Raw genomic sequence first — 12,874 nt, forward strand, 5'->3', positions numbered from 1 at the left:
GCTCTTTGTAATCGACTAAACACTATTGTGATCGTAGAACTTGCCCCTCTAAACTCTTCGTTGCAGGATATTGCTCCCTCACGGGCTCCAGACACACGACTGTTGCTTAATGGTGTATAACCTTCTCCACACATGGAGCGTGCGTGTCTCTTTCGAAACAGCTCACGGAGCCCATGCTTGCTGAAACTTGGGACTCCAGGGTGCCAAAACAAAGAATCTGCACAAGAAGAACATCTGGACACGAAAGCTTGCCCAAGATGTAATCGCACGGTGGAGGACCATGAACATTTGTTCTTCTCCTGCCCAGGCTCGCAAGGTTTGGCGGGCAATTGGTATCCTCCCTCTTTTCACGCCTATCGGGGAACCCTTCAACACAACCCTCCCGAGCCCCGGCCGTGCTGTCCAGCCCAGTTCGCCCCTCCATGCTCCTTCTTTTTCTCTCGAGGATTTGGGACGCAAGAAACAATAAAGTCTTCCAAAGCTTAGAGATTGATGCAAGTACTTCTATTAAACATATCTTAGAGGATTTGATTGTTTGGTCTCATCGGCTCAAGTCAGGAACTCTAAAGGGCCATTCCGGTCTGTGGCGTAGTTCCTCTCCTCACGAAACTTGTGAACTCTGTAACACCTTGTAACTTTTCAACTATATTCAGGTGGGGAGCCTCCCCCCCCCCCCCCCCTCAACACATAAATCTCCACGGCGTCGGCCCCGATTCATAGATAGTCGCGTCAATATGATACTCCTACATTATTTCGTCATTCAAAAAAAAAACTCCTAAGCCACCACTTCTACCAGAGTTGCTCACAGCATAGCTTTTATTATAACTAAATGTTGTGTTCAAAATTTTGGTATGTACCCTATCAATTAGGGTCTCTACGATACAAAGTACGGTTAGGGTAAAACGCTTCACGATTTTGCGAAGCTCATGCCCGCCCCGTGACAATTCCAACATAGAATACTCATTGTGCCCGGCAGCGCCCCTCTTGAAAGCCCACCAAATTTGATTTAACTGTGGGTGTGTCGCCATCCTTGCCATCTGCTCCGGTCCTTGTTCCTCTTAGGATCCCTTTTAGGCGGAGGACTCAGAGAAGTACTCGGGGGAATGATAGCCAACTGATTGCCATTGGTTGATGCAATACCAACGACTGCCTTGTTGCTCGAAACATCGTGCTCCGGTCTCTCACTTCTCTTCCTCTTTGGATCGGTCATGTCAACATATGTGGAGTTGAGCGCCGGATCAACATCCTCTTCTTCCAGGTTGTCCTCGGCTGAGGCAAAACCGCCTTATCTTCCAGACCTTCCCCCACGTTGGCCTCCACGACCACGTCCATCTCCAGGGCCTCTGCCCACACGCATAAACCAAGTCACCCTCAACTCCTTGAAAAACAATGCAGACGGAGGGATTATGCCATCACCATGCTCCTTGAAAACATGCCCAAGGTGATCGCAAACAGCACACCAGTCAGGGAGTCTTTCGTACGTCACTTTATAGATCTGGCGTTTATTGTCCCTGATCATCGACACTGCATTCTTCAGGGGCTTCAGCTATGGGTTGCCGCATGTGAGGCCCATGTCCACCTATTATGCTCTCTAATGCTCTATGGCTTCTATTCCTACAGCCGTAAAGGGGCTAACTGAGCATGGCGTCTATATCAAGAAAAGTATAGTTTTCCGCTTTAAATCCCTCTAAGTGTATCAAATCCTCTCAAAGTCTAAAAGCGGTTAAATCATCTCGTCAACTCTAAAATACCGCATCGATTAGGCCCTTGAGTGGTTTTGGGAAGTGTTTTAGGCAGTTCTGTCTAAAGGTTTTGCTGACTTGTCATTTGACTTTTTCAATCGATGGCGCTGGCCTTCTTAGTGGAGAGGCTCGCCGAAGCTAGCAGACGGCCTCGGCGTGTGCTGCCGTGACGAGCAGTGGCGTAGCTACAAATTTGGATCAGGTTGCCCAAATTGACTTTTTTTGCCACAAATACAAATGTTGAACTTATCAACCAGTGCTTGTGTCGAATTTAATTAAACACGCTGAAATTCTGAATTACTTCAAGCTTTGAGAGAATAATTACCTTGCAAAAGAACACACCCTCCCCCCCCCCCCCCCCCCCCCCCCCCCCCAAAAAAAAAAAGAACTTTGAAAGGTGTCTCAAACAGATGAAGATTGGAAACTGAAAAGCTTCGCTACCTTAGCTTAGTCTGCCGCACGCCATCAATCATCTTCATGGACGAGGTCGACGCCATCGCGCCCAACCACGAGAAGACGCACGGCGAGGTGGGCTGCTGCGGCGTGCTCACGCTGATAGATGGGATCCGCCCCGGCGCGCAGGTCATGGTCATCGACACCACCAACATCCCCTGACTGGCGTGCTATCTGTCAAAATTCAGAAACAAGGAAATGATTGGTCAGTTTGACACTCTCATGAAGCACACATTTATTTACCTCCGTAATAATAGCAAAGCACCCAAAAGATTTCATCGTTAACTAAATTAATTAACCTACCGGCCGGCCCCAGGCACGCATGAGTAAATGAATGGTGATAGCCTCTGTTAACTGAACTTGACACCTTCTGCTTGGTTCAGGTTTTAAAACTGAAGGCGTTCAGGCATGATTGATTTACATGCTTGGTTCAGATTTCAAAACTTTGGAGATGCGGGACAAGTCCGCCACCGCGTACACCGGGCCGGCGTTTGGTGCCATGTCGCCATCATCGCGGGCGCCTCTCTCCGCGCTCACGGCAGCCGCGCAAGCTCGCCACTGCCATGCCTGCCGACCACCCCTGCCGAAAAAGTCAAATGACCAGTCAGCAACCTTCAGTAAAAACCGCCTGAAATCCTCCCCAAAACCACTAAAGGCCCTAACTGATCCAGTATTGCAGAATTGAGGGGGTAATTCAATCGGTTTTAGACTTTAGGGATGAACACTTTAGCTGGGAGGCGGGATAGATCGAGTTAGAGGGATTTTAGGGATGAACAATTTAGCTGGGTTAATCAGTGTTCTCTCTCCAAAAAATGGGTTAATCAGTTACCGTTGCCTGGTAGAAAAAGCATAAGTGCTAAAATAATCCTTAATAACAACAGCATGTCATGAAATCAAGGCTTTGCGAAACTCAATCGAGCCCTGATCACCTTGATCCCGAAGATATCTGACGCCCCATCAACCTTGTCCATAGTTCCCTGAAACTCTTCTCTAAACTGCTCGCCAATCGTGTCAGTCCTCGGCTCGGGGATCTTGTCAGCATTAATCTTTCTGCTTGCTTCAGATGAAGGCTGGGAATGGAAATGCTGCCTACTTTGGGAAGGATAGATGGATCTATGGTAGAACAACCACAGAGATTGCACATCTGGTTATTCAAAAGTAAGTGAGCGCAACTTCAACAGGAGGCCGGTGGCTGGACAAAAATGTTTCGGTATATTATGGGATATGTGGTCCTGAGCATTGACAGAAATGGTTCACAGAATGACACTTGGAGCTGGACTAGATCAGAGGGTGATATTCAGCTAGTTGAGTGATTAAAGTATCAAACTCCCTATCCTATCTATGTGTACAAATAATAGCAGTGAACTCAGTTATGGCTGCACAACCCGTTTATCACTTGCGCAAAGCATTGTACACAAGTATTTAGATCAATCAAATGCAAAGTGATACACAATCGGGCTTGTACTTTATTTTTACCACCATTTCGTAATATAATACTACTATGGACCTTTTTCTTTCAATGAAGTTGTTTATTAGAGATCGTGTCTTGTCCAAAACATCATATATTCATGGACAAATCCAGGCAGCACAATATTGTAATTTTGAGAATTCTGTTGAGTACAGAAACATGCAGCAGCAGCAGCAGCTATGGATGCATCGAGATCATTACTGCAAGTTTAGAACTTGACGCTTGCAGCCATCTGATCATATACATTTACAACACAGCAAAGTCTGCACTCAAATCTTCGTCCAGAAATGAAAAATCAACAATAGGTTACAGTTAAATGCAACTGAAGGTCTTGGCGGAACAGATTGTACGCAGAGATAAGGGAGTTGAGGGGAAAAACCGTGAATGCCAGGAAAGATATGGCAATGGAACTGTTCGCCATATTCAGAAAAAGGATCACTCCCCCAGTTGTCAATCCAATCGCTTAGTCGAGCGGTTGCTGACGATGCACCAATAGATGCACTGGACAGGATGTTGCTTAGTGTTCAAAACCAGGTCTATATATCTCACATCAAGAGTAAAACACATGAGGGAAGTGTGTGTAATTTAAACAAAATGACAAATGCAACCATAAGCCTAATAATGGCTAATAGCAGTAAATCATGATGAAGGTGCTACCAGGAAGCGCCCTGCTAACAATATCTTCTTAGAAAACATTTCGCTCAATACTAAAGCTTCACGATCAATGACCTATTGTAGTGTTTGAACTTCAGCACACCATTATTTATGGCAAAAAGGGTGAAATTGTTCTCTTTCTCCTTGAAAGACAACAATAATTCTCAATTGTAACTTATCAATAGATAACTCTTTCACTGTGCGTCATATATGAAGTATGAAGAGCTCTCTTGGACACAAGGAATTATACATACAATACCTCTCAGCCAGCTCACAATCGACCCTAAAAAACCGAACTGAACAATCTACCCAACTACCACTAAACAGCAACTAACAACCATAAGGCTTAATTCACACTTCTCTAATTCTAGTGCACGCTGGAGCAATCAGGAAAACAACACATTTTAGAGCATATCAAGACTGAGAGCATAACCATGCTAAGTTACGGTGCTACGTAACAACACTAGCCCTGACGCCAACGGATATCATAGCATCAAATACTCTAAATGATTTCTCCATCTTGGTGATAAGCAATATCCATCGATAATTTTAGTGGATGTAGTAGGCAGACCTCACCAGTATGGGTAGCCAAGATAAAGATGCCATGTTCATCGATTACCTTTCCGCGGCCTATGATGAATATCCCTGTTCTTCATTTTGGTAATAAATTTGTTGGCTTTCATGGAGTCAACATGATTCAAATAACCCTCAACCATGCACATGTAAACTTCTGTGTCAGGTGGTACTCCCATATCAATCATCTCATTGAACTTTTGCATAGCATCATCCATCCTGCCCATCTTGCAAAATGCAGATATTACAGTTAAATAAGTGAATTCATTAGGGTTCACACCCTGCTTCAACATCTCTTCAAAGAAAAGCATGGCCACATCCATCATGCCATGCTTAGCATATGCATTAATCAGTATGTTGAAACAACGGACGTTGGGTATGATACGATCTCCTGCCATCAGCTCACAGAGATCAATCATTTTAACAAGGGATCCTTCTATAGCATACCCATGGAGCATAATAGGGTATGAGACTATATCTGGTTTTCGGCCATTCACGGCCATGGAATAAAATATTTCCTCAGCTTCTTTGATTCTTCCATGCTTGCAAAGTAGTCCATGACTGAGCTGCAAATAAAAACGTTTGGCATATTACCTTGGCTTTTCATTACTTTCAACAACATAACAACCTCTTTGAACTTGCCCAAAGTGGAATATCCATTGATCAGGCTAGTATATGTTACAGTATTCGGTTGGACACCATCATGAACCATTTGTCGAAGGACCGCCTCTGCCTTGTCCATTGCTCTTGCTTTGCACAGTGCATCGATAATGGAGCTATACATCACCACATCGGGCACAACCCCCTGCTGAATCATTTCCTGGAGCAGATCGCATGCTTTGCTTGTTTCACCCTCCTTAAAAAAGCCATCGATTACCATGTTGTATGACACCACGTTAGGGGAGTGGTCAGCACCTTTTTTGGCCATTATATGGAGCAGGTCAAGCGCAAGCTGGCTCCTCCCATTGTCGCAGAGGCTCTTGACATTACTGAGTAGGAGATGACATTAGGCAGGTCGTGAGGCACCCTATGAAGCAGCACATCCAGAGCCTCCTCCGTGCGCTTCATGTCACAAAGGCACTTGAATAAGCCACTGAAGATGACGACGTCTGCCGTGACGCCTGTCTTGAGGAGGTGAGCGAAGAAGGAAGGCCCAAGGTCCGGACGGCGTGCAAGGCAGCAGCATTCAATTAGTATGCTGTAGGTGTGACTGGTGGGTGCTATCACCCTGCGGCGGCGGCCTGCTCGGGCCATGCGGTTGAAGAGATCGATGGCGCGGGCAGGGCCATCTGCGCAGGTGGTGGAGGGCGGCGTTCGCGCGAGGGCAGCAAATAAGCCATTGAGTGCACGCGCTGATACTGGGACTGGTTGGCGCAGCAAGCCGTCGAACAGTTGGTGTGCGAGCTGCGGACTGAGCGTCCCTGAGCCCAGATGATGCTGGAATTCGCTCAGCAGCTCGTCGGCGAGTGAGGAGACGGAGCTGGAGAAGTAGCGGGGATGGAGGCGCGACATTGCCGCCGTCCGGGCTGGGGCTCAGCGGACGGAGGCGAGACTGGACGGTGCTCTCGGTCCTCCCTGCAGCGGCGGTGAATGCGCGCGCGCGCGCACGCGTCGGCGACGGCGAACTACCGGCGCAAACCGGCGAGCTACCAGCGGCGGTGGGAGGAAGGGGGGGCGGAGGTGGGATTGGATCGAGACGGGATTCGATTTGGAACTCTGTGTGTGCATCACAGTCAGCGTTGCCGCACAAACTGCAATACTACTCCTACCTCGCCGTTGGTTCACAGAAAAACGCACGCGTTCACATAGCAGGGCAAAACTGAGCATATAGCCCAAAAAAAGAAAGGAAAACACTTATAAAGGATTTATATACCAACATAAACAATATTAAATTCCCTCAAATAAAAACATAAACAATATTAAATTATTTTATTGGATTGAATCCCTAGTAAAAAAACATCTACGGTGCTGGGGCGGCGGCCGTAGGGACTCTCGGCGGTGGATGTGCCGACACGACTGCTGGGGAAGCATGGTGGCCAGCCGTGGCGACCAATGGCGGCAAATCAGGGCTTCCCCTGCCCAAGATATGTTCTGCTACGAGTGGCGCCTACTTGGGCGCTGGTCGAAAACCCGGACGGCGGTGGCTTCGCGTCTGTGATGGCCCTATGGGCCGATGAGGTTGGTGGAGATCAGAGGTGTGGTGGGCGTGGCAGGTCTAGGTGAGGCCTACATCCTCCTGTGCTGGGGGGCGGTCTATTCGACAGTCGACGTCGCGTTATAATGGGAGCCTTGTGGGTTGTAGTCTTGTGGTGTGAGTGAAGTTTCATGTTCTTCCTCCTCACATCACAGTCGGGATTTGAAAATAGTGCGGTTGTCGACACAAAGAATAACCGTTCGTCGGATTAAATGGCACGCCCGCTCCCTCGCAATGGCCATTCGGATGGCCGCCATGGGCATCATATGCTCACTTTTCGATGCCATGTGAATGGCGCGACCACATTTCTCATCAGGAAACGCTTCCCTTAACGACCAGTCGTAGCCTCTCAACCCCCCCTTAGTGGCGCCTATTGCGGCCTATAAAAGATCAACACCCTCATCTCTCTCCTTGTCTAATCCCTTGACCGGTGCGTCCCAATCCACCACTTCGAGTCAATGGTGCAACAAAAGGAGCACCCCCCCCCCCCTCTCTCTTTAGGTTTGAGGAGGAGGACCCGAATGAATTGGCCTCATTTTGGGTCTTGTATGACGATGCCCCAAAGGGGCTGGAGATTTGGTCGATTCCTTCCCTTCATCAGTCCCCTTGCACATAAAATTATTGTTTGGCCGGATGAGCCTTTGAGTGCATAGCATGATGAAAATCCTTTTTTTATGACAATAATTCATCACAACAACAACAATTCATCACAAATAACAATAATTCATCAGAACAACACCCACCATCATTTTATATGACTTTGAATCAAACAAAACAAGAATATCTCATGACATTAGTTCATCGCAACAGTTCATCATATCAGTTCATGGCACACTCAAAATCATGTTACTCTTATCATTTCACTCGCCTTAATTTTACACTCTTGTGAGCGAGCTTCTTTCTCAGCTGAAAATAGAATTTTGATACAAAAATCAATGTTAGTAACTGGCACTGGCACCCACGTTGTCTCTTTGCCAAAGGGCAAAGCCCCCCCCCCCCCCCCACCCACCCACCCACACATAATGGATTGGGGGAGGGGGCGGGGGATTCTCCCGGTCAAGCCGTGTACACCAAATGCCGGCTTCATGATTTTTGGGGCTTTTGAGCCCAAGAGGGATAATCTCCCTGTGTGCCAAATAAGGCCTAAATTAGCAACGAACCTTTCAGAGAAATGGATGTGAGCTTTCTTCTTGCTTTAACACTCGGGTTTGGTAACCTGGGGCCTACATTTTTACCTGTGAACGTTCTAGAATCTGAATAAAGCTTAGCGAGAATGTCTAAAAAAAGGGGTAAAGTGTAGGGTAGCAAGAGTTCTGAAATGGGAAGCTCCTCGAGCTCATTGGGAATGGCTTTGTAGAACTGATCCTAATATGCCCTGGCAGGGTTTACCTATGATCCAAGACCTCATGTGAAAAAACGTCTTATATTATGTTATGGAAGGAGTGGCTTTGTTCAGATCAGGGTTGGCCCTGAGCAGATCTGTTCATAGAACGACAGCTTTACTTGGCGCTGGAACAGATCACGGCAATACTCAGCTAGTTGAGTGATCAAACTTCCTATGTACAATCAAATACTAAATAATACACAATCAGGTTTGTACTTTATTCTTACCACCATTTCCTAATATAATACCATCCATTTGAGCCACAACTAATTCCTGGCGGAGGGAGTACTACGGGTCTTTTTCCCATGGAAGGTAGTACTTATTAATGATCGTGTCTTGTCCAAAACAATATATCTTGAACAAATACAGGTGCTACAATATTGTAATTTTCAGAAATTTGTTGATTACATAAACATGCAGCAGCAGCTATGGACGCATGGATATCATTACTGGAAGTTTAGAACTCAACACTTGCAGTCATTCGATCATACACATTTACAACACAACATAGTCTGCACTGGAATCTTCGTCCAGAAATGAAAATCGACAACATGTAACTGTTAATAATAGTTAGACGCAGCTAAAGATCTCGACGGAACAGATTGTACGCAGAGATGAGGGAGTTGATGGCAAAAACCACAAATGCCAGGAAAGATATGATGATGGAGCTGTTCGCCATATTTGGGAAAGTATCGCTCCCCCAGTTGTCGATCCAATCGCTTACTCGCGCGGTTGCTGATGACGATGATGATATCAGGAGGTATGCGAGGACCTGCAATACATATAAAATAAATAATTAAGAACTGATCTCTCCTTGAAGAGATTGAAGAACTGGCGAATTGTATATGTCAGGGAAAGCAAGTTTGTTTGGTACAAACAGAAAAGAATAAACGAAAAAATGACAACTAAAATTTATGAGTACAGCCTGTACAAAACAAGCACACATGAAGGCAAGGCCCTAGGAAGCTACCACATGGAACATGAAACAAAAATGGTGCCGAGAAAATGGTTTAGCTGTGACAAAGTGAATTTAGTTATCGGGAATATATTTAATTTGCATTTCAATTTGTATAGCTAGCAAAAGAAACCAAAGGTGAACAAAGGAGCAACTCCAACACATGGTTCAAATGACATATTCCTCCTACTTTTTTGCCCTCTTTACTTTGTTGGTTCATCTAAACCAACTGATCACTGACACATGCACTGGACATGATGTGGTCGTGCTGCCACACAACCAGGTCAGGACATCACACATGAGAGAAATATATGGGAAAAGGCCAGTCTCTATGCAAAAATTAAAATGAAATGATATGCACAAGCATAGGCCTAATGGCTAATGCGCTATCACCATAATGAAGGTATTACCAAGGAGCACAGAGCTAATAATATATTCATAGCAACCATTTCCTGGGAACATATTGGGTGCACTAGACCCCTAGTTCAACATCTAAAAAGTCTTGAAAACAATTAACAGCACATTCATGTATATACCATGTCATAATTTTTTAGATTTACATTCGACATACAACTGAAGAAATACATAGGACAAAACCATCAGTGAATAGTACCGATAGGATAGTATTAGTACCACCAGGATACTATTCAGACCAGATTTTGACTTGGCATTCATACCATGATTTGTCTATTTTGTGTATGAAGCTTTAAATCGGATTCGGGAATGAAATTTTGTGGCATAGTACATATATTATGTCTATGGCATAAATCAGATTCAGACGTATTTGACAAAACTTTAGATGTGTTCTTTGGAGGCCTAGTACACCTTAAGGCTGCTAGTGCATTCTATAACCCCCCCCCCCCCCCCCTTCTGCTTTCCGGGGGGGAATATAGATATATATTTATGTACCATGATACAAATTTCAAATCTGAATTCGATTCACAGCTTGATACACAAAAAGAGATAAAACAGGTTGTAAATAGTATCACATTCAAACCTAAAGTGAATGATACCATGCTGGTACTATTCACAGTACATTTTTTTTTTGATTATTGAGTTATGTATCGAATTCAGAACTTGAATATTGTGACACTGTATATACATTTTATATGAGTACTGTTGATTTTTTTCTCGAATTTTTTATTTCAATGTGAAAGTAAGGATTAGTGCACTAGGTAGACCTGAATACAAAATTCAATGACCAATTGTAGCATTTGACTTCAGAATACCATTTAAGGCAGAAAAGTGAAACCGGTCTTATTCCTTTGGAAGACAGCAACAATTCTCAGTTTTCACTCATTAATAGTTCACTTGTTTGTAATGAAGCAAACATATCAAGACATATCAAATCCATGGTTGTCCATCGTCATATATGAAGTATGCATATCACTATAGGACACAAGGTAATATGCATGCTAAACCCAATCATCCACTTTGCAATCCACAGTAATGCTGCATATATTAGAACCAAATTGTTTTGAATATTGCAGTGTTCACTGGAGAACTTGAGCTAGACAATTGTCAGCTAACACTAAACAGGAATTAAAGACTATAAGGCTTTATTCAGTTTCTAGAATTCTAATGCAAGTTGGGGCAATCAGAATGTATGCATTTCGAGCATACCAAGACCATGAAGCACAACCAAGCTGACTGCAAAATTGCAACACAACGTAAAGGAGCAAATCACAAACCACAAGAAAGACATCCTCAGAATCTTCTAAAGGTTATACTTAGCTTCAGCATGATGACTTTGTACCTTACCCTTATTCCCTTCTAAGATCACATGACTTGCAGGTCGCACAATACTAAAGATACCTATGAAAAGGAACAAGAGACTCTGAGATGCAAACCTGATCCATGGCAAAGTCGAAATAATCGCCCTTGGGCCGGGGAATCAAATGTCTCTTCCTCGTCAAGTGCAACGCTAGTGCAAAGAACTGGAACACCGAGTACACGAATCCGATCACGTTGATAGCCTCCGAGTACCTGCGCAGCAGCAGAGCACACCATCGTAAGGGAAATCACCAATTGAAGAACCCTAACCGAACAATCCGGGAGATTTTGTGAAGGAGCTTTTTATTTGCTTACCGTAACTGGGTGTAGTTGCTGTAGGAGTCGAGGGCCCAGCCCTTGCGGGTATCGGCGGCGAGCACCGCGAGCGCCGCCAGGCAGAGCGCCGCGGCCACGAGCCGCGCGAACAGCGCCGTGCGCTGCAGCGTCGCCGTGCGGCGTTTCCTGTACATGATGTCGGGCACGGCCCGGCGGTCGACGGACCTGGTCGGGCCCGGCGCCGGCACCGTCGATGGCGCGGCCCGCGCGGGCACAGGCGACGAGTCCGCCACGTGCGGCAGCTGCGGCCGCGGCTTCGGCTCCGGCGTGACCCACTGCTGCGGCTGCGGCCGCGGCTGCGGATACGGCTGCGACTGCGGGTACTGCCTCTGGGGAGGAGGGGCCGTTTGGCGGCGGCGGTCCTTGGTGCGGCCGTTCCAAGAGTACCAGGACCGGGCGTCGCCCCCGGCGCCGGTCGTGTGGTCCGAGACGCGCGGGATGTACTGGGCGGCGTTGGAGATGGGGACGGTGGTGGACTGAGGCAGCGGCGGGGAGGGGGGATCCTCCTCGTCCTCCGACCGGCCGCCGCCCCCCTCGCGCGGCTGCGGCTGCGGCTGCGGCTGTGGCGGCATCGGCGGCGGCAGGGGCGGATCCTCGGGATCGCCGCCGGCTGCGCGCGGCGGCGGCGACGACGGCGACGGCTGTACCTCGGCCATCGTTTTGGGGGAGAAAAGGTTGGTTGAGGCTTGGGAGGGGAATGGGGGTTTTCTCTCTCGCTTTGCTTCGTAGTGCTGCTGGTGCTCAGGGAAAAGCTTTGAAGGGTTTGGGATACTTGGATTGGAGGATCTGCGTTCCACCGCGTGCTGTAAAGCGATTCCACAATCTACACACCATTGCTTTAGCTGCCAAATATTTTTACATCCAACAATGTGAAATTCTTGGGTGTAAAGCATGAATTCATAAGTAGAATGGGGTTTTCTTTTCGGAACGTTCGTTCTGGTCCTAACGAGCGAACAGCCCACGCCTGTCGGACGCAAATGTTTTGCCGGTGTGATGCGGCCGCAGCGGCGAGGGAGAGAGGTTGGTGGAAGAAGGGGATGAAAAAGGAGGAAGGTGGAGAGGGGACGAAGGATTATTGGCGTCGAATGGCATAACCAGTTCCGATTTAGAGGGTTGGTAGTGTGAGAAGTAGCACCGTTGACCATGGTTGTGGATAGAAAAAGGGGCGCATGAGGTGAAGCGGGAAGAAGCGGACTTGTGGTGGAGCGGGATGACAAAATCGTGGATCGACATTCACGGCTTAGAGATTTGGGATGATGCGGAAAATTACTCTGGCGGCAAGGTAAAAATTAGAGGACGAAGAGATGAAAAAGAAGAAGGTTCGCTCTCGGGGCAAACAGTG

General features: G+C 46.7%; 1 protein-coding gene and 1 pseudogene across 1 annotated transcript; both read right to left on the reverse strand.

The window, feature by feature from the left end:
- Window positions 1-2,112: 2,112 nt before the first annotated feature.
- Window positions 2,113-6,660, reverse strand: LOC123132098 (protein Rf1, mitochondrial-like; annotated as a pseudogene).
- Window positions 6,661-8,794: 2,134 nt separating this feature from the next.
- LOC123132099 (CASP-like protein 4A2) lies at window positions 8,795-12,271 on the reverse strand. The gene is made up of 3 exons (XM_044551854.1): window positions 11,512-12,271; window positions 11,274-11,409; window positions 8,795-9,240 (listed from the first exon to the last, which is right to left on the reverse strand). The coding sequence occupies exons 1-3, from the start codon at window positions 12,186-12,188 to the stop codon at window positions 9,049-9,051; spliced, it is 1,005 nt and encodes a 334-aa protein (XP_044407789.1). The 5' UTR covers window positions 12,189-12,271; the 3' UTR covers window positions 8,795-9,048.
- Between the last annotated feature and the right edge of the window lie 603 nt (window positions 12,272-12,874).

The sequence above is a fragment of the Triticum aestivum genome, chromosome 6A (genome assembly GCF_018294505.1).
Source record: "Triticum aestivum cultivar Chinese Spring chromosome 6A, IWGSC CS RefSeq v2.1, whole genome shotgun sequence".
NCBI lineage: Eukaryota > Viridiplantae > Streptophyta > Magnoliopsida > Poales > Poaceae > Triticum > Triticum aestivum.

What these genes read in the sequence shown, in the direction of transcription:
- LOC123132099 (XM_044551854.1), bottom strand. Translation starts at nt 12,188, where the DNA reads ATGGCCGAGGTACAGCCGTCGCCGTCGTCGCCGCCGCCGCGCGCAGCC. An exon ending in AGCAACTACACCCAGTTACG is followed by an intron (nt 11,410 to 11,511) that starts GTAAGCAAATAA and finishes GCTGCTGCGCAG; the next exon opens with GTACTCGGAGGCTATCAACG. An exon ending in TCGACTTTGCCATGGATCAG is followed by an intron (nt 9,241 to 11,273) that starts GTTTGCATCTCA and finishes TATGTATTGCAG; the next exon opens with GTCCTCGCATACCTCCTGAT.